At 46.1% G+C, this 25197-nt stretch overlaps 1 protein-coding gene across 3 annotated transcripts; it reads right to left on the bottom strand.

Moving 5' to 3' along the window:
- Positions 1-324: 324 nt before the first annotated feature.
- On the bottom strand, positions 325-19464 carry LOC129857952 (protein diaphanous homolog 1). 3 transcript variants are annotated; one of them, XM_055926671.1, is made up of 11 exons: positions 19290-19464; positions 19076-19170; positions 18793-18894; positions 18223-18462; positions 17807-17936; positions 16707-16831; positions 16292-16456; positions 15695-15827; positions 12104-12193; positions 5328-5371; positions 2301-2422 (listed from the first exon to the last, which is right to left on the bottom strand). In XM_055926671.1, the coding sequence occupies exons 2-11, from the start codon at positions 19082-19084 to the stop codon at positions 2396-2398; spliced, it is 1065 nt and encodes a 354-aa protein (XP_055782646.1). In that variant the 5' UTR covers positions 19085-19170; positions 19290-19464; the 3' UTR covers positions 2301-2395. The 3 variants fall into 3 exon arrangements, with proteins under 3 accessions (XP_055782644.1, XP_055782646.1, XP_055782645.1); XM_055926670.1 differs by lacking the exon at positions 5328-5371 and adding an exon at positions 5124-5179; XM_055926669.1 differs by lacking the exon at positions 5328-5371 and having other exon boundaries at positions 325-2422; positions 19290-19459.
- Between the last annotated feature and the right edge of the window lie 5733 nt (positions 19465-25197).

The raw sequence follows: 25197 nt of genomic DNA, 5'->3' as shown, positions 1-25197 counted from the left end.
CAGCCACAACAACGGATTTTACCACAGCGGGAAAGAATGTGTATGTTGATACAGCATAGGTCTGTAAAGTCTCAGACTTTGTGTAGCTTCTGTATTAGCTCTTCCAAATGGACTTTTTATGTGTTCTGTGATCTAGTATAGACTAGCATTTCCCTTCACTCCCCCCCCCCGCTCTCTAAACCCTGGAGTGCAGAGATGCGTACCTCAGATTAAATTTCCACTGGCTGAGACCCAGGAACAGAGCTCTGTATTTGACATCATAGTGAACGGACGCGCGCGCGCACACAGGACAGATTCTGTTGTACCAAAGAATCCTCAGACACATTGTTATTGAAGTAATTTTAATGGTAGCGGACAGCACAAACGAATAACATAATTTAATACATATTACCACAGTGATATCTCCGGAAATCAACTTGAACCTCTACTTTTAACATCCATTAAAACAAGAGTAAAAATTCACATAGAAAACAAGCTCTTATAAAATGGAGAAAAAAAAAGAATTCTAGAAAATTATAAAAATCAGGCCAGAAAATGTGATTATTTTCCAGTGATGTTTTTTCAACCTTTCCTCAACGTCCTTTAAAAGACCACTTAAATAATAGAGACAGGATCACCTGACATGACTCATCCACACAACGTTGCGGTAACGTTTGTCCTTTTTATACCTTTGAAATATACCGCAGGAAGCAACGATTATTATCATGAAACGATCTGTCAGCTCCTGATAATAACAACATGTTGTGCAGGTAAAAGCCCAACAGCTCGTTGCTTGGCTCTATTCCAGAGACCTGTACAAACCAATCTCTGATCAGCGCTTACGGGGAACCACAGTCATTCAAGCAGATGCTCTAACCGTTTGTGACTGACTTGAGAACAGCAGTAGGGATATGTCGTGTTTGCATAAGGATTGGTATAGCATGGGTCAACTGGCAGAACTGCTCATCATTCTCCTTGGATTACGCGAACGTTGTGGCTACTAAATACAAAACCGGAAAGGCCAGATATTCAGCAACGGATGTTGCAGTCTAAGGGGGCAAGCGCGCACACACACACACACACACTCGGGGACATACACTCGTCTCAGCATTTGTTTTGGGCAGGTCTCCAGTGTGCTGTAACTCCAGCAGAAAGACCACAGCGCTGTTTAGGAAATATAGCATTTATGATGACGGCAGACAGGCAGGCAGAGGCAGCCCCATACAGTAATTACAGACGGCAGAGCGTACCCAAGCACAAACTCGCACACGCACGCACCATTAACGCACAAACAACCGCTAACATCCACACACACGTAGCTCTGGACACACACACACAATTTCCTGTTTGTGGCGACGTTCTTTGAGAATGGCCAATAGGGCTCTATAGTCTGTTTATCACCGACATAGTGACTCCTCCCTGTGAATCAGAGAGAACATAAAGAGCAAGAACCCGGGGAAATGAGATGAGGAACACACGCGCACGCACGCACACACACACACACACACTTTCGGCTTATCCCTTGGTCCACCCTAACCCAACACAAACTCCTATTGGACAACACGAGGGCTGACATGTGCAACTTGAAGTTGTATTGGTTGGCACTGGTTTCTTTTATAAACATACAGCAAGACAAACATACAGCATGTTTGACAATTACAGAGCAACATTTAAGAGGTTTGAAACCAAACCTGGGAAAAAGCAAAACATGATCTATAAAACATCAGGGCTTCCACATAGGTCGGACAGTCCAACCAGACGGATTGGGAAATCCATCCTATCCCCCTGGGGGGGGAAAATGTAGGATCCCTCCCGATAAAGTGTCTGTGGGATTGTCTCAAGACGTACTTCAGAGAGAGAGGAAAGTAGATGGATAGATAGTGACAGTGTGTGCGAGAGAAATTCATTAAAGAGAGACTGAATGCGCGACAGACAGAGTGCAGTGGATGTGTGCAGATGCCGATGCTTGACCATTGATACTGTACGTTTATACGGCAGAGCAAGAGTCCTCCCTCAGCGTGGAAGCGACTAATAGCAAGCCAGCCTGCGGTGTGGTTAAGGTGAGAGCCCCGCACTCATCCATTGGCCCCTCCAGACCCAGTCTGTCCAATCCGTGGTCCTATGAAGGAGTAGGAGGAAGTTGCCGCTAGACACTGATCTAAGATCAGTTTCTGTATCCCTGCCCCCATGGTTAAGGTTAGGATATGGTAGGCTGATCCAAGATCTGTGGCTAAGGGGGTAACTTCTACCCGTTTTTAACTGGACCGTGATAGGCTTTCCTCTAAGAGATCATCTAGTGACCCCGCCCCCTCGATGCTAGGCTCCTCCTTCTTTTCTGCCTTGGTCTTCTTATTGAGCGGTTTGCTGAAGGAGGGCGGGGTGTCGTCCTTCATCAACTCTTTGGCCAGGATGTTCGTTACTGCATGACCAGCTCTCCGGTTGGCTGAAAAGAGAGAGAGAGAGCGAGAGAGATCAGACAAGTCAGGCTTGGTCATCTGGCATTAACAGACATGCGACAGACGGGGATAGTTGAGACGGGTCAGTTCCATTCAGGATGCAGTTCGATACAGGGTAAAGACAACATGGCCAAACCAAACCTCTCACTGCAAACATCAACCAGGCGACGTCCCAAATGGCACCCGATCCCCGATATAGTGCACTACTTTTGACAAGGGGTCATAGGGATCTAATCAAAAGCAGTGCACTATGTAGGGAATAGGGTGCCACTTGGGATGTAAACGCTGAGAGAGAAGTGACTGACTCATCACAGGCCAGGGCAGGCTGTCTGGAGGTATACCTGCTGTCTGCTGATTGGTCAACAGTACACACACATGCACAAGCATGTATTCTCAATGGTGATCAGGAGAAAGAACAAAATGCACACACACGAGACACATGCACGTATGCATGCACACACAGCAGTGGCGTTAATGTGAGCAAGGATTAGTGTGTGTGTGTGTGTGTGTGTGTGTGTGTGTGTGTGTCTGTGTACAGAACCCTTCACTACATGTGTTAGATAACTACCACTCCACATGATCTTGCCGGCACAGAGAGATGGAAGGAGAGGTGGTGGAGGAAGGAACAGAGGAGGATCGGAGGCTGTGAGGAGGGGGGGAGGCAGGGAGGAACGGAGGAGGATTGGTGGCTGTGAGGAGGGGGGGGGCAGGAAGGAACGGAGGAGGATTGGTGGCTGTGAGTAGGGGGGGCAGGAAGGAACGGAGGAGGATTGGTGGCTGTGAGGAGGGGGGGGGCAGGAAGGAACAGAGGAGGATTGGTGGCTGTGAGGAGGGGGGGGGGGGCAGGAAGGAACAGAGGAGGATTGGAGGCTGTGAGGAGGGGGGGGCAGGAAGGAACAGAGGAGGATTGGACGCTGTGAGGATGGGGGTGGGGGGCAGGAAGGAACGGAGGAGGATTGGTGGCTGTGAGGAGGGGGGGGGCAGGAAGGAACGGAGGAGGATTGGTGGCTGTGAGGAGGGGGGGGGGGGGGGGGGGCAGGAAGGAACGGAGGAGGATTGGTGGCTGTGAGGAGGGGGGGGGGGGCAGGAAGGAACAGAGGAGGATTGGTGGCTGTGAGGAGGGAGGGGGTGGGAGGGCACGGAGGAACAGAGGAGGATTGGAGGCTGTGAGGAGGGGGGGGGGGGGGGGGGCAGGGAGGAACAGAGGAGGATTGGAGGCTGTGAGGAGGGGGGGGGGGGCAGGGAGGAACAGAGGAGGATTGGAGGCTGTGAGGAGGGGAGGGGGGGGCAGGAAGGAACAGAGGAGGATTGGAGGCTGTGAGGAGGGGAGGGGGGGGCAGGAAGGAACAGAGGAGGATTGGAGGCTGTGAGGAGGGGGGGCAGGAAGGAACGGAGGAGGATTGGTGGCTGTGAGGAGGAGGGGGGTGGGAGGGAGAAGCAGGAAGGAACAGAGATTGATTGGAGGCTGTGAGGAGAGAGGAGAAGGAAGGAACATGTAGACGGGGGGTGGAAGGAAGCAGAGAAGATTCATGTACTAGGAATATGAGAGAGACAGGAGGGCGGTATAAAGAGAGAGACAGGAGGGCGGTATAAAGAGAGAGACAGGAGGGCGGTATAAAGAGAGAGACAGGAGGGCGGTATAAAGAGAGAGACAGGAGGGCGGTATAAAGAGAGAGACAGGAGGGCGGTATAAAGAGAGAGACAGGAGGGCGGTATAAAGAGAGAGACAGGAGGGCGGTATAAAGAGAGAGACAGGAGGGCGGTATAAAGAGAGAGACAGGAGGGCGGTATAAAGAGAGAGACAGGAGGGCGGTATAAAGAGAGAGACAGGAGGGCGGTATAAAGAGAGAGACAGGAGGGCGGTATAAAGAGAGAGACAGGAGGGCGGTATAAAGAGAGAGACAGGAGGGCGGTATAAAGAGAGAGACAGGAGGGCGGTATAAAGAGAGAGACAGGAGGGCGGTATAAAGAGAGAGACAGGAGGGCGGTATAAAGAGAGAGACAGGAGGGCGGTATAAAGAGAGACAGGAGGGCGGTATAAAGAGAGACAGGAGGGCGGTATAAAGAGAGACAGGAGGGCGGTATAAAGAGAGACAGGAGGGCGGTATAAAGAGAGACAGGAGGGCGGTATAAAGAGAGACAGGAGAGGGGTATAAAGAGAGACAGGAGAGGGGTATAAAGAGAGACAGGAGAGGGGTATAAAGAGAGACAGGAGAGGGGTATAAAGAGACAGGAGAGGGGTATAAAGAGACAGGAGAGGGGTATAAAGAGAGACAGGAGAGGGGTATAAAGAGAGACAGGAGAGCGGTATATAGAAACAAAAGAGAGGATGTGGCACATAACCAAAGAGACAGGAACACACGGAAGAGTGAGAGCAGTGAAACCACTATATAAGAGACAGAGAGGAGAGAGAGAACGAGAGAGAGATGGAGTGTGACAGATTGTTCCCTGTGGACAATGTGACACGTTTATCATTCTAGCCTTTTCTCCCTCCTCCTCTCCCCTTTATTCTCCTGCGTTTGGCGGACTTGGTGCTAAAGCGGCCATTTAGAATGATATAGATCAATGGGGGATTGTGGTTGTGTGTACTTGTGTATGCAAATGTATCAGAAGTAAGAGCCATTAATCCTCAAGCAACACCTGAGGCAAAATAACTTTGTTAACAGCAGTACATGTTGTACACTGTACGTGTGTGTGACATGAGGACCGAGCAGTGAGATGTAGTAGTGGGTTCTGGAGTTGACCTAGAATGAAGGTGGTAGTTAGTTCGACTCTGGTCACAGATGCAAACAGGCACACACACGCACGCAAATGCAAATGAATGAACCATGTCTGTTAACCATATTACAACACACAGTCACATGGTTCTGTTGACACACACACACAGGTTACCGAGCAGGTCTCCAGCACTAGCTGTGACAGGGACAGCACTGAGTCTGGGAAGGAAGAGGAGGAGGAGAGAGCGAGAGGAGGAGAAAGAGTGAGGAGAGAGAGAGATGAATATGGAGAGATACATTAGGAGGTTACGCAACACAGTTCCTTTCACTTGTTCAGTGCTGGGGTTTACAGAGCTTCATCCCTGCTGACGAACGCAGGCAGCTGTGGCTTTAAATTAGCACCTCGCTCTCATCTACCCCAGGGTGTTCAGAACAGAGATCTAACACACTAATTAGACATCATGCAAATTTCCCGATAGTGTGCGCGAGCACGGTGCAGAGCCCGTCCCAAAAACCCAACACAAGAATAACTTAAAAGGCTGTCAACTCTCCTCTTCTCACACTCGAGTTGAAGAACAAAAAGAAAAGTTGGGCTGAAGTGCCACTGATGTTCAGAACAACAGCGAGCGAGAGAGGGCTCAAACTTTAAATAATAGAGGATTCCGAAAAAAGACTAAACCAGTAATGCTGACACTAATCAGAGAATCAGGGCCAGGACACTGGTTTGGGGGCCGGAGGATCAGGGCGAGGACACTGGTTTGGGGGTCGGAGGATCAGGGCGAGGACACTGGTTTGGGGGTCGGAGGATCAGGGCGAGGACACTGGTTTGGGGGTCGGAGGATCAGGGCGAGGACACTGGTTAGGGGGTCGGAGGATCAGGGCGAGGACACTGGTTAGGGGGTCGGAGAATCAGGGCGAGGACACTGGTTAGGGGGTCGGAGAATCAGGGCGAGGACACTGGTTTGGGGGTCGGAGAATCAGGGCGAGGACACTGGTTTGGGGGTTGGAGAATCAGGGCGAGGACACTGGGGGGGGGGGGGGGGGGGGTTGTCAATCAATTTGAGTTATGTTAGTAACAGAACATGCTGTCAGAACAGCAGATACATTTCTAATTGATCAAGAATGTTCATTTTGTGCCGATATTGACCGAAACATTTAACCCTTATTTCTGAATGAATGATTGATGAATATATGGCTTGTGTTTTTTCCCCATTGTGTGTAACTGGTTCTTCAGTCAGAGTTGAGAGGCGAATTTGGCTCTGTAGTTCCCTTACCACCAGGAAATGAGATGTCTAGACCAGAACCCAGCACAATGCCTCACAACATGCGGCCTGTGATTACCTTTGTTTAGAACTGTGTGCATGTGTGGGACAGGGGAAATGGGGACACAGACAGGGTGGTGAAAAGATCATCTGTTACACATTACACAGGAGACTTCATAATTACTGCCCGATGAGGAAATAAACCATATAAAAACAGTGCCGGTAAGTGTGTTTTTCATTGTTTGTGTCTGCAGATGTGCTGGAGAGTGTGATTACATGAGCGAGTGTGTAAAGGAGTGACAGAGAGTAAGTGAGAAAGGCAAAGCAACGTGTGTTTAGATGGAACCGTTTTATTGTTAGATAGCCATGGTCTCTCAATATTCCCAGATGCTCACAGCTGCATGTGTGTGTGTGTGTGTGTGTGTGTGAGAGTTAGATCAGTGTGTAGAGCGTGAGAGGACTATGATCATGTAGTTTTGACATGATAGTCATGAGGCCAGTATGTATGGATGTTCCCAGCTGGAGCAGCAGCCAGCGGATCGGGTTCTAGAAGCTCACGTCGCCCTCCTCAGGCTAGACAGGGTAACACACAGCGTTCCCAAAACCAGTCCTCAGAGGCAGTGTGAGTCAGTCACCTGGGACTAGTGCTCTGAAAGTAGACAGGGAGCCCCACAGTCCTTTATTAGGGTCGTCTCTGTTAAAAGGGCTGGCCTGCTGCGGAGCGAGCGTGACTCTCTATTGTGACTGGCCCTTTTATGTGTATCGCTTCATTGTGATTGGTGTTTTGCCATTCATTCTCTATTGTGATTGGTGGTTTAGGGTGGGGTTATGACCTAGCAGATGGGCCTATAGTGATATCAGGGATGCCTCATTGTGGTGCCATCATTCCATTAAATGAAAGAGGGAAAAGCCAGTAGCTCGTAATTTCCTTAGAATGGCTGTGTGTGAGTCTATTTGGATAAAGTCTGTTACTCTGTGTCTAAGTGTGGGAGTATGTGAGTGTGTATATGTGTATATGTTAGTATCAGTATCAGTATGCAAGCATATGTGTGTTGGTATGCAATGTGTGAGGGCCTGGTTTAAAAAGAGCAGTGCAGACAGAGGGAGGACAGCTGTAGCACCTCTCCCCCAGTGACAGCCAGAGAGAGAGCAGAGTCCCAGGTCAGGGGTTAAAGGCCCTCCCCCCTCTCTGCCACTTCGATCAGCATCACAGCTCTCTATCGAAACAGATAGCCATGACACAATGACCATAGCTGTGCTCGAATACCCATACTAACATACTGTATACTACATTCTTAACTTCTTATGGCTGCAGGGGCAGTTTTGAGTAGCTTGGATGAAAAGGTGCCCAGAGTAAACTGCCTACTCCTCAGTCCCAGTTGCTAATATATGCATATTATTATTAGTATTGGATAGAAAACAGTCTGAAGTTTCTAAAACTGTTTGAATGATGTCTGTGAGTATAACATAACTCATATGGCAGGCAAAAACCTGAGAAAATATCCAACCAGGAAGTGGGAAATCTGAGGTTTGCAAGTTTTCAACTCATCTCCTATTGAATACACAGTGGGATATGGGTCATTTTGCACTTCCTAACGCTTCCACTAGATGTCAACAGTCTTTAGAACCTTGTCTGACGCTTCTACTGTGAAGGGGGGGGGGGGGGGGGGTGAGAGGGGATTGAGTAAGGTCTACCATGACCTGAACATGCGCTAACCATGCACGTTCATGTGAGAGCGAGCTCTGTTCCATCACACTTCTGAAGAAAAAGGAATTCTCCGGTTGGAACATTATTGAAGATTTATGTTAAAAACATCCTAACGATTGATTCAATACATCGTTTGACATGTTTCTACTGACTGTTACGGAACTTTTTGACATTTCGTCTGCTTAGTGAACACGCTTCGTGACTTTGGATTTGTTAACCAATCGCGCTAACAAAAGTAACTATTTGGACATAAATGATGGACATTACCGAACAAATCAAACATTTATTGTGGAACTGGGATTCCTGGGTGTGCATTCTGATGAAGATCATCAAAGGTAAGTGATGAATTTTATCTCTATTTCTGCTTTTTGTGACTCCTGTCTTTGACTGGAAAAATGGCTCTGTTTATCTGTGATTTGGCGGTGACCTAAAAATCGTTTGTGGTGCTTTTACTGTAAAGCCTTTTTTGAAATCGGACACTGGTGGGATTAACAACAAGATGATCTTTAAAATGGTATAAGATAGTTGTATGTTTGAGGAATTTTAATTATGAGATTTCTGTTTGAATTTGGCACCCTGCACTTTCACTGGCTGTTGTCATATTGATCGTGTTAACGGGATTGCAGCCCTAAAAAGTTAATGAGTATATACTACTACTTCATTTTAGTATACTGTCATCGAACAGTATGCTTTCAGTTGAGCGAACTAGCTCTTAGCATGTCTACCGGAAGTTGATGCCGTTGCTATGCAACCTCTTGCTAGCTAGTTAGCATAACAAACCACTAGGTAGAATTACCAGTTAGACATCGGGTGTGGTCTTAAAATTCCATCTGGAGTGCCAGAGTGCGCTTGTAAATTCAGAGCGTTGTCCGATTGTCCGTTTGTAAATTCAGAGCGTTTGGCTCTCGGAGCGCGCACTGGACACTCGGGCTGAGGAGTAGGGTTGATTTGAGCGCTCTGACCTTACAACGGTAGTCAAGCACCCACACTAACGTTGGCTAGCTTGCTAGCTAGCTTCTTCCAGAAACAACAAAATGAGACCACTCTGGCCATTTTACTCGCCCTACCTGAGCTGGTTAGGCAGTTTTCATGTTATCCAGAGCGTTGGTGACAACAATTTAATTACGCCTTTTTAGCCGACGTTTACTGACACCGGCCATATTCAACGAGTGTTGAGCGCTCGTAAATTCATTATTCTGTGCTCTGAAATCGGGATAGTAAGAGCGAATTTACGAAAGCACCCGAATGTCCATTGAGAAGGCACAGCGACTATACCATTTAGCGAAGAATGACGGGAATAATCAGGTCAATAAACGTTGGGTAACGTTAGTTAGATAGCCTATAGTTAATATACTGGCAAGTTTGATGTATAAGTAGCCAACTAACGTTAGGTAGCTAGCTAACAACATACCGGTACATACTGCTGTATTGATACGCTATGTGGTTCGTAAGGACAGCGTAGCCAATATAACGTGTAAGGTTACTTATTTGAAAAGTCATCACTTTACTACATTGCTCAACATTTCCTTAACATTCGTCATAATTAGTTAAAGCAATGAATTTGTATCCGCTCTCGTACTTCGACTGCATATTTTCCGCCATTTTCTTCAAATCTCGAAACGATGTGAAGCCATGCCCATTTCCTGAAGAATTGCATTATGGGCCCTAAAGTACAGAAATAATGTCCTCTGCGTGTATACTTCAGATTTTGGCGAATTTAGTACGACAACCAGAAACTTTTGGTATATTAACTATATCCATACCATGACCAATAAGCATAGTATATACTCAATTCACGTCACAAATAGTACGGATAGTATGAGTATTCGAACACAGCTCATGACAACACCCAGCATGAGGCTTTAACTGTGTGTGTGGGTGCTCTATCGTGAGGAAGAACAGGGGGATGTGCGTGAGAGTAATAGTGATGGCCGTACTAATGAAGTAACAAGTAGGTCTTAGAGGGTTTTCTATGTAGTGCATGCGGGTGTAGGTCCGAGTGCGTGAGAGTCAGAATGTCAGCCATCTTAACTGAAACCAGCCCAGAGAACCAGGACGTACCTCCTCCTCTTGCCCGCTAAAATAAGACCTCGGAGTCATCTAACGCACACACTCGCTATTGTGTGGGTTAGATACTGAGAGGCCAGCCTAGCTGGGGAGAACCACGTGGCAGACTGATTTTCAAAGCCACCTTTCCCAATGTGGAAATATTTGACACTAACAAAGCTCTGATTGGCCTGAGAAAAAAAAAACACAGCTAGCCAACATAGACATAGAAAACAAGAATTAGGGAAGAGAGAGCAAGTGTTTCCTGTTTGGAGTGTGAAAACGAGTAGCGGTGTCCGAGGCCCTAGAGGGCTCTTTTCTCCCCTTCTCTCTTCCCCCTTTTCCCTCTACCTCTTTCCCTTCTTTGGTTGTGTCTCAATCTGTTTAGCAGTGATTAGGTTGACTGGGCCTCACCTCCCTGTGATGAAGAACTTTAGCTGTCCCTGGAAAATGCTTGTCAGAGTTAGAGGACCCCAAAGGACGCTTCCACAGATCACTGAACCAAACTTTACAATCTCCACACCGAAACGTCAAACACAGCCGCCCGAAAGAGACGGTGAGTAGGAGAGAGGAAAGAGGCAAAGGGAGGAAGGGAAGGAGAGAGAGGGTGGGAGAGAAAAAAAAGAGGGGGGGGTATGTCTGGGCTCTAAGTAGCCTATACTCTGGTGCTGTAACTTCGTGTATGTGTGTTTCTGTGACAGTGAGCTTTCTTAAGTGTGTGTGTGTGCAGCAGCTGAAATGAGTAACTCAATAGGCCAGTGAAGCAGGAGAGAGTATTTAACCAGATTATGTGGATGGCGCTCCTCTATCCTGAGAGAGCGAGGCTGGAGAACTGTAGAGTAGAACAGGTCTGAGTGGAAGTCCGCACAGATCACTTAGAGACAGACTGACTGAAGCATGTGTTCACACAATGAACCCAGTCTAGACAGCTAGTGCTAGCCTCAGGCTAGCGGTTGTCAACAGAACAGGGGTTTACCTGTTTTAAAAGGTTATTGTGAAGCCACATTTTTATAGTGTATTTCTATTCTTTTGTTGGCACTCCAATATGTCCCATAAACATCACAAATGGTCCTTTTGTTCGATTAATTTCGTCGATATATATCCAAAATGTACATTTATTTGGCACGTTTCATCCAGAAAAACACAGCTTCCAACTTGTTACATGTAAACTTTACCAAAACATTTCAAACTACTTTTTTAATACAACGTTAGGTATTTTTAAACGTTAATAAATCGATCAAATTGAAGACGAGATGATCTGTGTTCAATACAAAAAGAAAACAAACTGACGCAACTTTTCTGGTAATGTGCCTCTCTCAAACAATTTAAGTGACTGATTTAAGATGGCCGTACTTCTTCATTACACAAAGGAAAAACCTCAACCAATTTCCAAAGACTGGTAACATCCAGTGGAAGCGGTAGGAACTGCAAACAAGTCCCTTAGAAATCTGGTGTCCCAATGAAACCTCATCGAAAAGACAGTGATCTCAAAAAAAAAAATCTGAATGGTTTGTCCTTGGGGTTTTGCCTGCTACATAAGTTCTGTTATACTCACAGACATGATTCAAACAGTTTTAGAAACTTCAGAGTGTTTTCTATCCAAATCTACTAATAATATGCATATCTTATATTCTGGGGATGAGTAGCAGCAATCTATCCAAAAGTGAAAATGCTGCCCCCTACCCCGAAGAAGTTAACATACTTTTCCAACCTACACTGGGAAAGTTTAAATTATGTATTCAATATAGACAAGAAAAAGACAATAATTTGTGTGTTATTAGTTTAAGCACACTGCGTTTGTCTATTGTTGTGACTTAAATGAAGATCAGATCAAATTTGATGACCAATTTATGCAGAAATCCAGGCAATTCCAAAGGGTTCATATACCTTTTCTTGCCACTGTATGTATGTGAGAGTGAGTGAGTGTGTTCTTACCAGCTTGTCGTGGGCCTCTCTTCCTCTTGAAGGCAGCACCAGACTGCAGCGCCTCCAACAGGCCGTCCATGATACCAGTCTCATCACCCTCTGTATACACACACACACACACACAAAATCAATATCACATACACAACTTTATAACATATGTAATCAATACAAAACACAAACATCCATATTTACCATAAAACACACACCATTTTCATCATCGTCCATACAAACATACGACAGAGAAGAGTTCAGTAGACAAAGCATGCCCCCTACCCTCACAAACACACAGAACTCTCTCTCAGGGGGGTCACATGGACATGGTGGCCCATTAGATACAGTAACCTAGTTGGGCACTGACCCAGTTCATATCCTGTAGAGGCTGCAGGAGTACAAACACACAATCTACAGGTCTAGTAAACTATGGCTCAATAAGCTTCAATGTCGACCAGGGATGTCTCCAATGTGTGTGAGTATACTATGTGTTTGTTTAGGTCTTTGTACCCCTGCGCAGACACAGAGTCTGGCTGTCTAACGGGGGCAGGGGAGAGGGGACTCACTGGCATATGGTTTGAATTATTTCCACTTTGAACTAAAATAAGGGATGTTGACAGGGGGTGGGGGGTGGGGGGGGGGGGGTGCTGCATGGGGTGAAAGGTTGTTGTCTTCAACCCCCCCTATTAGCTTAATCCCACTGTAAGCCTAGCGGCAGATGGCTCCTAGACTTGTCTGTCACGTCAGAGAAAGGTCACACACACACACACACACACACACACACACACACACACACACACACACACACACACACACAGAGTGCAGGCCCACAACACAGCTCGCATACCCACCCAAGTGGCCGCGGCACACAACTGCACAGGCAGAAGACATGCAGTCGTGATTTTATTTTTAACCAAAAGGAGAATACATCTGGCCCAAAACCACTCCCCCACTTCCAGAAATCACACGCTTGTGTTAAACCCAAAGCCATCCAGTGAAAACACATCTTCGAGGAAACTGCTATTGGGTGGGTGTTAACGGCAGCAATAAAAGGGACCGGTTTTAAAAAGCATGCTTCATAGTTTAAGGCCCTCTCACTGCACAGCATCTATGCATTATTGTATGGAGCTACATTGGCTATAGGAAAGACCGTCTAACGATTGAATAGGGCAAATTACACTATCGACTGCCCAATCATTTCTGTAAAAAAAAACAAAAAAAAAGTTTATTTTATTTGCATTAATCAATTTGAAACACTTGTTGATAGCTAATTAACTCACATATGATCCCTAAAAACTGTTGCACAATACTGATTTAATTAACACAGCCATTGATAATCTATGGTTGGAAATCAATAGGAGAGTGAGTGGTGGTCAAGGTCTTTATCAAACGCTCTCTGACCAGTGTGTAACGATATAGCAAGGCAGTGCGTTAAAACGGCATAAACTCTGCTAATCCGGTAATAGCATTAGAGAATCGGCATTAGAGATAAAGCTGGAGAAAATAATTACCAGCTTTTCTCTAAAGATGTCCCTTAGACCCCCCCCACACAGCCTGGTGTCATCATGTGCAGAACAAGAGCACCCCTAATGGTAATACTTGACAAATACACACACAAACAAAGACAGACAACAGCCCCCCCTCTGGCCACGAGAGATGGCTTACCCAGCATGACGACCACTCTTGCAGGTCTTGTCCATCCCCACCCCCTTCCTGTCATCCCATCTATCCCTTTCTCCTCTCCGTGTCCCTCCCTCTGTTCGGAGAGGACCAACGCTGTCTAATCCCCCTGAGACATCTGTTGCTCCACAACCCCCCCCCCCCCCCTCACACAGGCACTAAGGTAGAGCCACAGCATTCCCAGTGGCTACACGCCACACACACCCACGTGTCTTCGCTCTCACACACACACACCCTCTTTCATGCAGCACTGACACCTATCTGCAGACCTGGGGAACTATGCAGGACGGTTGCTACTGAGGAATATGAACAGGTCCCAGGTCAGCTTACACTACGGCTGCTGTCCCTAATACAACAGGCTTTTGCCATTGGCACTAAACCCTAGAATACATACAGTGAAGACTAAGCATAAATAAACTAGGCCTAAATCCTGATTATATATGAGCAGTAGTACAGCCTGGCAGTATAAGTAATATTGCTGTATTTTAATCTTAATTTATATGCTGGTATTATAATGTAATATGACCTTACCGACGCGAGTGTCTGTATGAGAGAAACTGAGGACACAGTCTCTCTGTGTTTACTTCACATGGGAATGTTAAGGCCATATACTCCAAACACACACTGAACTCACAGAGTTCAACCAACTAGTGTGTGTGTGGGAGAGAGGGAGGGTGTGAGAAGCAGGAAGTAAACGTGAGGCAAAGTAATTAGGAAGAGAGACCTTGAACACAGGTCAACACGCACAACAAAGACTAGGTGAGTGTGTATACTGTGTGTGTGTGTTTAACTAGGTTGTGAAGAATACCACGGAGCTTTGGCAGTCCTATCACCTGTATGTAAATGGCCTCTCCCCTCCCAGTCACACACAAATGTACTGTCGACATGAAGATCAATAGGCACTCAAAGCTCTATGAATGAATGAATGGTGTGTGTGTGTGTGTGTGTGTGTGTGTGTGTGTGTGTGTGTGTGTGTGTGTGTGTGTGTGTGTGTGTGTGTGTGTGTGTGTGCTTTGAATGTCTGTAGTGGTTGACCATGAAAACACTCCTTCACGTTCGACACACAGCATGGAAAATTGGTTAAGATGGCAGGTAGATCACTTGCTGTCCCTTTAAAAAGAAAGGGGAGAAATGATGGAAAGAATTAGGGAGAGATGGAAGAAAAAGAGGGAGAAGAGCCAGCTGGAACACATCGTCAGGAGAGAGGGAAATAATGTGGGTGAAAGAGCACGCAAACACACACACACACACACACACACACACACACACACACACACACACACACACACACACACACACACACACACACACAGCGCTGTAGCAGAGAGGAATTCTGTTGACTGTGGAACTGTGGAGTCCCAAGGGAGACTAACTGGAGCCAAGAGGAGGAATGTTCCAAAAGTAGGTCAGAGAAAGAAAAGTGGGGGAGGGACAGCGTGTGTGAGGGTGTAGAAGGCAAAAGTCACTTATTTGAGGTCCGTTTGTATGGGTTTCAGGATAAGACGGCCGCTATCCCAGCCTGTTTGAATCTCAGACAGAGAGGAACGTATTTGTGGAGCTAGAGTTCCTCCATCTTCTTACTCTTTTCTGAGACAAAACTCCCTCGTAACTCCCTTGTTTACTCCCTCGTAAACAACGGTACGAGGGGATAAGAACGAGACTATGGTCTCCTCTACATTTCTATCCTCCGTCTCTTGTTCACGCGCTCTTCTCTCTCGCTCTGTGCAGAGATCCTCTATATTAGATTATCTTAGGTCTGCTGTGGATTACTGGAGAACACACACACACAAACACAGATCCCACAGTACAGTGGGCTCTGACTGCCCCCAACTGGTATCAAGGAGAAGTTCAGTTCACAAAACATCCCCCTCCCCACACACCCATCCACCCCCACACGTTGACCCACTCCTCTCCCACAGACACTCTGACCTTCGTTGAGGTCCAGTTGTTGGCTTCTCTTCTGTTTCTCCTCCTTCTCCCTGTCAGCCTTCTCTCTGGCCAGCTTTGCTCTCTTGATCTTCTCCTCCGCCTCCCTCCTCTTTGTATTCTCCTTCACCGCTTGCTGAAGGGGACATGGACACAAGAGACGGTGGGTGAGTGCGTGTGTATGCAGAGAGAGAGAGCGAGTGCGCAAAAAGCGTAAACACCGAGAAACACTTCAAGAGTTGGCCGCGTGCCAAGACAACCGGGTCAAACAAGCCAGCACCTGCACCTGTAGAATCACAGAGCTCTCTTAGTAAACCACAGTCGCCGTTAAACGGTTTAAAACACGACCGACGCGCCACGTCAGCCGTTACGAACGAGATTGTCAACACTAGGAACAGGTGGATAAACCTGTCCCCCAGTTTCCCCTTCCTCCCTCTAATGTGTTTGTTTAGGCTAAGAGGGAACTGATAAGAAATAACAGTCGACTACACCTGCCTACTAACACAGTAAATATTACTTGCACAGACAGGTGAGGAGAAACGGCGCTGTGCGCTATCGACTTCAGTGTGTGGAATTTAATCCACCCGTGCGCACACTCACCTGGAACATGTTCTTGAAGTTGTTGAGGTCGCCAAAGAACTCCTCCACAGAGATCTTGCGAGGGTCGAACACAAAGTAGTCCCCCAGGTCGGAGTACTGCTTCTCCATGTTCTTATGCATCATGTCCAACTTCTCATACTGCTCTCTGGCACTGCCCACGAAGCTGTGAGGAACAGCGTTAAGGAACACACGGCCCAGCGAACACACAGAGGCCTACACACTCACACACGTTCCGCACGGAAGACCTGGCCTGCAGGAAATGACATCAGAGGATGTCTCCGTCGTAATTCGTAGGATGTGTGGAGCTCCTTAGAAACAACACTTTACACATACTTGTATTGGATCAGAAGAAGTAAAAATGACTTTGAGTTAAGTTGGACTTAGAGTGTATGTGATTTGCAGTAGTAAAGGATATATTCATTTTTTCTATGAACATGTCCCTGTCACTCTGTGGAGGAGGGAAGGTCTCCAGGTCTTTCTCCAGACTCTTCAGCGCACGGCCCATCTGCTCCAAGTTCTTCTGCAGAGTCTCAGCCGACACTGGCACAGGGGTCAGAGGGGAAAGGGCAACACGTGTCATGAAAGGCAAGGGGATGAGGAGAGAAAACAAGGAAAACTGTCTCCGAATATTTGCATCCACCCCCCCCCCCCCGTCTTAGTTCTGAGGGTAGGTGTTAGGTGTAGTCTAGGGTTGGGCAATAGCATTTACGATAGCATCGTCTAGCGTCTTATTGACAGACAGCCATCGCCGACGGTGATGTGACAGGTGATGGTTTGGCCCATTGAAAACTTGACTGGCGCCGGGCAGGCCTAAGGAACCGAGTCGGTCAGCACACGAGTAATCTGCCGGGTCCTATTTGCTATTGCCCTATTTCAATAAACAGCCTGTTACGCAAGCCTACAGAACGCAACAGAGTAAAGCAGGCTAGACGGAGGCGAACATTCCACCGAAGCGGCGCAAAATGTCCAGTCAGAATGCTGCTTCTCTCTCTAGCTCTATAGGATGCATAGACCTTATAGCTCAAAGCTATTCCGTTTTTTTATAACGAACACTCCTTAACTATATTGGGTCTAGCTGTTTAAAAAAAAGAACGCAGGCTATATTATAATTTTGGGGGGGAATTACAAGCTTCAAGTTTAAGCCAATTAACAAATAAATGATCTGTGCGGGAAAAAATCCATCTCAAAAAACAAAACGGCCAATAACCTATACTCCTACTAGGCCTATCTTAAAAGCTTAAAGACAAATGTAAGTTATGAACAGTAGCCTAATTCCTAAATATTCTAATAGTCCTAAATTTGCCGCTTTCAAAAAGAACAAGAATGAAACAAGTCTACAGGCCGAGGCTATAGAACAAACTGAATATTAAGAGAGGAAGCAAAACAAGTATTATGAAGCACGAGGACGGAGGACTTTGCTTCTATCCAGCCGGCGATTGTCATCCCTACTTGATCACGATAGGACAACGGTTGACGTCGCCCGACCCTAGTGTGGTCCATGGTTGTCGTGGTTACCTCGGCTGGCCTTCTCCACGTGGATGAGCTCGTCTGGGAAGGTCATGACGTCGGGATACTGCTCCTGACAAACGTCAGCCAGGAAGTGCAGCAGCGTCTGCTTCAGGTCAGCTGTCTTGGTGTCCCGCAGCTGATTGGACAGAGTCAGAGGGCAAATCAGACAAACGTTTTATCAGACAAACGTCCCTTTTAAAACCCTTAATGCAGTCTGCTTATCACGTCCATTTTGTCCTGACCCTTTAGATATGCGGTTGTGCCTATGTGGCGTGTTCATTTATGTGTGTAGATCTCTCTCCCTCTATCACCTTGCAGAAGTAGCGGATATTGAATCTGAAGGCCTCTGAGTGACGTGCGTGTGTGGTTATGTACACCTGTGTCTCTCTCTCTCTCACACACACACACACACACACACACACCTTGCAGAGGTAGCTGATGCTGAATCCGAAGGCCTTGGCGTTGCGGGAACCGGCGTTCATGTAGTTGCCCACCAGCAGGATGATCTGCAGCAGCTGGGAGAAGGTGGCGCTCTTCCTCAGCTCCTCGCAGGCCGCCGTCACGGACACCACGTCCGGCTTGATGTTGTTCAGCTGCTCCTCAAACTGCAGCCGGAACAAGATGGCCGTCAGCCGAGGCTTCAGCCGCTTCACCGTCGACATCTGGAGGCGGGAGAGAAGGGCGTGTTGGAGACCACGACAGACACAAGAGGTAAAGGTGTGTTATCAATGATTTCTGAAGCATCTTTTTAGTGCTTATGAACCCTTGTGAATGCTCTATACAGCCTTTTACAAGTTATGTTTCCTTTAAAGTGGGACGGGAGGGATTGTAATTCCTGGTAGTGTTTGACTAGCGTCAATGGGTTTGTGTGTGTGGTTGGCTAGTTCGTGTATTCCAAGTCTAATGTGTTACGCTATGGGTTATTCAGGCCAATCAGAGCTTTATTAATGCCTCATTTCCCCCACATAATAGCGTGTGTGTTCTGTTCTCACCACGACTCCAAACTGCTCGGCCTCTGCCAGGTCTTCATACTCGTCTTTCATCTCACCCAGAACATTCAGCGTCTCCTGTTCAGGCAGCTGCTTGATAAGATTCTACACAGACAGAGAGACACAGAGAGACACAGAGACAGAGCGAGATAGAGAGAACATTAATTTACACACAGGACGAATACAACATTTGAATGCAGAAAAACGCACGCATAGGAAACACTGACTCGGCTCACGTTCAGCCAGCAAGCCAGACAGACAAAGACACCCTCTCTCTGGTCTGTACCTGCACCATGGACTCAGAGAGCAGCTTCTCGTTGATCTCCAGGATGATGTTCTTGATCTCCTCGTAGGGCAGACGGAACGAGCCCAGGAAGATGGCTGAAACACACAGCCAGTCAGAGCTCACACACACACACACACAACAACAACACTTGACTGCTAGATCCTTTGCTGCATTGTAACCCTGAGAAGCTGAACATAGTGGAGACGGTACTCACAAAGGTTCTGAGATGATTTGGAGTCCAACACCTTCAACTCTTTCACCTTCTTCTTCTGGGTTGTTTTCTTGTCCTCCTCGTCTTCCTGGTCTTTCTTAGCTATTCACAGAGACACAGAGAGAGAGACACAGAGAGAGAGACAGAGAGAGAGAGACAGAGAGAGAGAGACAGAGAGAGAGAGAGAGACAGAGAGGCAGAGAGAGAGACAGAGAGGCAGAGAGAGAGAGAGAGAGGGGCAGAGAGAGAGGGGCAGAGAGAGAGAGAGAGACAGAGAGGCAGAGAGAGAGAGAGAGAGGGGCAGAGAGAGAGGGGCAGAGAGAGAGAGAGAGGGGCAGAGAGAGAGAGAGGGGCAGAGAGAGAGAGAGAGAAACAGAAAGAAACAGAGAAAGAGAGACAGAGAGAGAAACAGAGAGAGAGAGACAGAGAGGTTGGGGTGAAGAATTTATATTGTTAATATTTGGTCCTCAGTAGCTCACTTGGTAGAGCACGGCAACTAAGTCACTTTAGATAAAAGTGTCTGCTAAAATGGTAAGAGGACTCATGTCAATCCCGAGGCACATTTCAACTGGAGGGAGGAGAGAGATGGCGCGCAAGAGGGTAAGAAAAAGGAATATAGTAGGAGAGGATGCCAAGGTGACCATTTTAAAGCATATGACAAGGAAAACTGAAAGAGTGATATAACAGAGGTGACAAGAGAAACAGTATGATAGAAATAGAGGGGGGGGGTGGATGTAGATAGAGGATGGCAGGGAGAGATGCCCTTTTCGTGTGCCTCCCACCTCCAGCTGTAGAACGTCATGGAGGTGTTGGGAGCATTGTAACGTTACACCTCGGAGTAGACGGGAGAAACAGCACTCCACCACCACGGGGGAAGAATTTTCACGTCGCACAAGGCTACTGGACATAGTTCCCATGCAGATGGACATGGAGGGCTCGGAGGCAGGCACAAAGCAGCAGCGAACACACCACCATACACACTCAAACTGTTGGGACACGGGTCAGGAACTTGTCTGTGGGGAGTGTGTGTACTTCTGGGTTGAGTTCAGTGTGTTGGACACACTCACATATACAACAAAAATTGTACGCACAAAATAAATTTAGCTAACAGGGATCTTGATCCAGGAAGCGATAGAATGTCTCTGCTGTAACCAAGAAGATTGATCTTGCCAAGTTAGCAAGCTTCAGCCCTGAGCTTGATATCATTTATTTGACACATCTTAGATTTCTTATGGTTATACTTAACTTATAGTTAGTTATAAGCAGTGGCATAGCATGCAGTCCCCCCCCCCCCCCCCCCCCCCCCCAAAAAATTAAATAAATATGACTATTTTTTAAATGGTTATTGAAAATCATACTGTCGGTATTTCGAAACATACCGTACAGTGCATTCGGAAAGTATTCGGACACCTTGACTTTTAGCACATTTTGTTACGTTAAACAGCCTTATTCTAAAATGGCCGTCCGGCTAAACTGAGCAATCGGGGGAGAAGGGCCTTGGTTAGGGAGATGGCCAATAACCCGATGGTCACTGACAGACCTCCAGAATTCCTCTGTGGATATGGGAGAACCTTCCAAAAGGACGACCATCTCTGCAGCACTCCACCAATCAGGTCTTTATGGAAGAGTGGCCAGACGGATGCCACTCCTCAGTAAAAGGCACATGACAGTCCGCTTGGAGTTTGCCAAAAGACTCTCAGACCATGACAAACAAGATTCTCTGGTGTGATGAAACCAAGATTGAACTCTTTGGCCTGAATGCCAAGCGTCGCGTCTGGAGGAAACCTGGCACCAACCCTACGGTGAAGCATGGTGGTGGCAGGGACTGGGATACAAGGCGGGATTGACGGAAAGATGAACACGGAGCCAAGTACAGAGGGATCCTTGATGAAAACCTGCTCCAGAGTGCTCAGGACCTCAGACTGGGGCGAAGGTTCACCTTCCAACAGAACAATGACCCTAAGCACACAGCCACCACAATGCAGGAGTGGCTTCGCGACAAGTCTCAATGTCCTTGAGTGGCCCAGCCAGAGCTCGGACTTGAACCTGATCGAACATCTCCGGAGACCTGAAAATAGCTGTGCAGTGACGCTCCCCATCCAACCTGACAGAGCTTGAGAGGATCTTCAGAGAAGAATGGGAGAAAGACCCCAAATACAGGTGTGCCAAGCTTGTAGCGTCATACCCAAGAAGACTCAACGCTGTAATTGCTGCCAAAGATGCTTTAACTTCTTGCGACTACAGGGGGTGCTGTTTTCTCATTAGCATAATTGCATTACAGATTAAACGGCTTCCTACTAAATTCATTATCGTACAATATGCATATTATTACTATTATTGGATAGAAAAGTCTCTAGTTTCTATAGGCGTTGGAATTTTGTCTCTGAGTGGAACAGAGGTCATTCTACAGCAATTTCCCTGACATGGAGTCAGATTTCACACATTTTGGCCCCTGATCTGGAGTCAGTTTTAAGGCCACTGTTATTGCTATGAGGATACGGACACTGCTTACGCCTTCCCCTGGATGCCTTTACGTGATGACGATTTGAATGGTGTCGATTGCCCAATCACAGCCCCTATGAAACAAAAACACGTGTAGGTAGGAACTTTTTCCCAGATGCGTAATGCGCGCGGAGGACACTGAACGGCTCTTCTTCCAAGATTTAGTGTAGCCAGTTATATTTTTCCGTACATGTTTCGACTCGTTATAGGAGTTAAAAACATCATAAGGTAGTTAATTTAAACCGTTTCATAGCAATTTATATCGGTTTAGTGCGATTTTGAGGCATTGCTTTGTTGTGCACTTTGACTCGCTGGCCACATTTCGGGCTCCCGGTCGTACGTTAGTGGGCATTTCGACGGACAAGTGGACATCTTTCGATCAAAAGAAGATTAGACCCAAGAAAGAATTCTTTGTCCAAGATTCTGATGGAAGAACAGCTCACAGTAAGAACAATTTATGATGATAAATCGTGTTTCTGTCGATAAATGTTAAACGTTTATGTCGCCATCTTGTTTGCTATAGCTTCGCTTGGCGCAACCTGTATTAAAAAGTAAGGATAATTTAAGAAAATGTAAATCAGCGATTGCATTAAGAACTAATTTGTCTTTCGATTCCTGTCAACCCTGTATTTTTTTGTCAAGTATATGATTAGCTATTGATTAAACTAGATCACTCAAAGATGGCGACCGACTTTACCAGGCTTGTTTTGCTACTATTTTCATTGTATAACCACGTTTTTTTATGGCTAAATATGCACATTTTCGAACAAACTGTATATGTATGTTGTAATATGATGTTACAGGAGTGTCATCTGAAGGATTCTGAGAAGGTTAGTGAAAAAATTAATATATTTTGGCGATGATATGATATCGCTCTCTTTGGCTAGAATCAGTGCTCGGGTAACGTTTGCGTATGTGGTATGCTAATATAACGATTTATTGTGTTTTCGCCGTAAAACACTTAGAAAATCTGAAATGTTGTCTGAATTCACAAGATCTGTGTCTTTCCATTGCTATGTGCTGTGTATTTTGAACAAATGTTTTATGATGTGTAAATGGGTAATACACGTTGCTGTCTGTAGTAATTCTAGGAGCTTTGGTGAGATTTGTGATGCTGGCTGCAATGGCAAACTATGATTTATACCTGAAATATGCACATTTTTCTAACAAAACCTATCCTATACCATAAATATGTTATCAGACTGTCATCTGATGAGCTTTTTTCTTGGTTAGTGGCTATCAATATCTTAGTTTAGCCGAATTGGTGATAGCTACTGGTGTTGAGAAAAAATGGTGGACAAAGAAAAGGGTGTCTTTTGCTAACATGGTTAGCTAATAGATTTACATATTTTGTCTTCCCTGTAAAACATTTTAAAAATCTAAAATGGTGACTTGATTCACAAGATCTGTATCTTTCATTAGGTGTCTTGGACTTGTGATTTAATGATATTTAGATGCTAAAATTTAAATGTGACGCTATGCTAGCGATGCTAATCAGTGTGAGGGGGGTGGGGGGGATCCCGGATCCGGGTTTCAGAGGCAGTAAAAGTTAACAAAGTACTGAGTAAAGGGTCTGACTAGTAATACAAATGTGATTTAAGTTAATAAACCTGCAAAATTGTAACAAAAAAAGGTCAGTCAGAAAATGTCAAGAACTTTAAAAGTTTCTTCCACAATCACCCGACCTCAACTCAATTGAGATGGTTTGGGATGAGTTGGACCGCAGAGTTAAGGAAAAGCAGCCAACAACTCCTTCAAAACTGTTGGAAAAGCATTCCAGGTGAAGCTGGTTGAGAGAATGCCAAGAGTGTGCAAAGCTGTCATCAAGGCAAAGGGTGGCTAATTTGAAAAAAAAACTCAAATATATTTAGATTTGTTTAACACTTTTTTGGTTACTACATGATTCCATATTTGTTATTTCATTGTTTTGATGCCTTCACTATTATTCTACAAAGTAGAAAATAGTAAAAATAAAGAAAAACCCTGGAATGAGTAGGTGTCCAAACTTTTGACTGGTATTGAAAATATAACTACTACTACAACAGTACCACTACTACCCTTACTACTACAGTGCTACCACTACTACCACAGTACTACCAATACAACTGTACTACCACTAAAACAGTACTACCACTACAACAGTACACTGTATTATAACAAAGAGCAGGCCTTTGTCTGAGGCCCCTCTCCGTCTGTCTCTCACACTCCACCATTCACAGCCACCACTGAACAGCATTGTTTGTTTCACTTGGCATCATGACCTCCTGTAAAGCATCTTTGTCACTCGTCTGCTGTCTGTGGGTAGCATATGTGTTTTCCTTGTGTGACAACAAGCATATGTTGTCTTTGTATGTACCTAATGTACTGTGTGTGTTTGTGTGTTTGCGTGTCTGAGTGTGCATGATGTGTGTGTCTGTATTGTCAATAGGAATCATAAACACCATTGTGTCTCTCACACTCTGTCCTGGAACCTACAGAGAGCAGGAAGACTATCAGGATATCCATCGTTACACGTACGGACAAAGACAAACACACAGGGACATAGACACACACAATCAGAGAGACAAATAGAGATGGACATACATTATATACAAAAGTATGTGGACACCCACTCAAATTAGTGGATTTGGCTTATTCAGCCAAACCAGTTCCTGACAGGTGTACAAAATCGAGCACACTGCCATGCAATCTCCATAGACAAACATTGGTAGTGGAAATGCATTCAATGAACTGATGAATCACTCTTCACCATCTGGCAGTCCGACAGACGAATCTGGGTTTGGTGGATGCCAGGAGAAAGCTACCTACCCGAATGCTTAATGCCAACTGTAAAGTTTGGTGCAGGAGGAATAATGGTCTAAGCTGTTTTTCCTGGTTCAGGCTACGCCCCTTAGTTCCAGTGAAGGGAAATCGTAACGCTACAGCATACAATGACATTCTAGGCAATTGTGTGCTTCCAACTTTGTGGCAACAGTTTGGGAAGGCCCTTTCCTGTTTCAGCATGACAATGCCCCTGTGCACAAAGCGAGGTCCATACAGAAATGGTTTGTTGAGATCGGTGTGGAAGAACTTCACTGGCCTGCATAGAGCCCTGACCTCAACTCCATCGAACACCTTGGGATGAATTGGAACACAGACTGCGAGCCAGGCCTAATCACCCAACATCAGTGCCCAACCTCAATAATGCTTGTGGCTGAATGGAAGTCCCCACAGTAATGTTCAAACATCTAGTGGAAAGAAGAGTGGAGGCTGTTATAGCAGCAAAGTGGAGACCAACTCCATATTAATGCCCATGACTTTGGAATGAGATGTTCGGCGAGCAGGTGTCCAGAAACTTTTGATCACGTAGAGAGCGAGACAGAGCGAGAGAACAGGGGATGAGAGAGAGGATGAGAGAAGAGAGAGGGGA

This window comes from Salvelinus fontinalis, chromosome 6 (genome assembly GCF_029448725.1).
Source record: "Salvelinus fontinalis isolate EN_2023a chromosome 6, ASM2944872v1, whole genome shotgun sequence".
NCBI classification, from domain to species: Eukaryota; Metazoa; Chordata; class Actinopteri; order Salmoniformes; family Salmonidae; genus Salvelinus; species Salvelinus fontinalis.
This window is presented reverse-complemented; position numbering and strand designations above follow the sequence as displayed.

Excerpts from the sequence above, each read along its gene's own strand:
- LOC129857952 (XM_055926669.1), bottom strand. Across the intron at positions 17,937-18,222 it reads GCATCAGCTACCTCTGCAAG|CTGCGGGACACCAAGACAGC; the intron begins GTGTGTGTGTGT and ends CTGTCCAATCAG. Across the intron at positions 15,828-16,291 it reads ACTTCAAGAACATGTTCCAG|CAAGCGGTGAAGGAGAATAC; the intron begins GTGAGTGTGCGC and ends TGTCCCCTTCAG.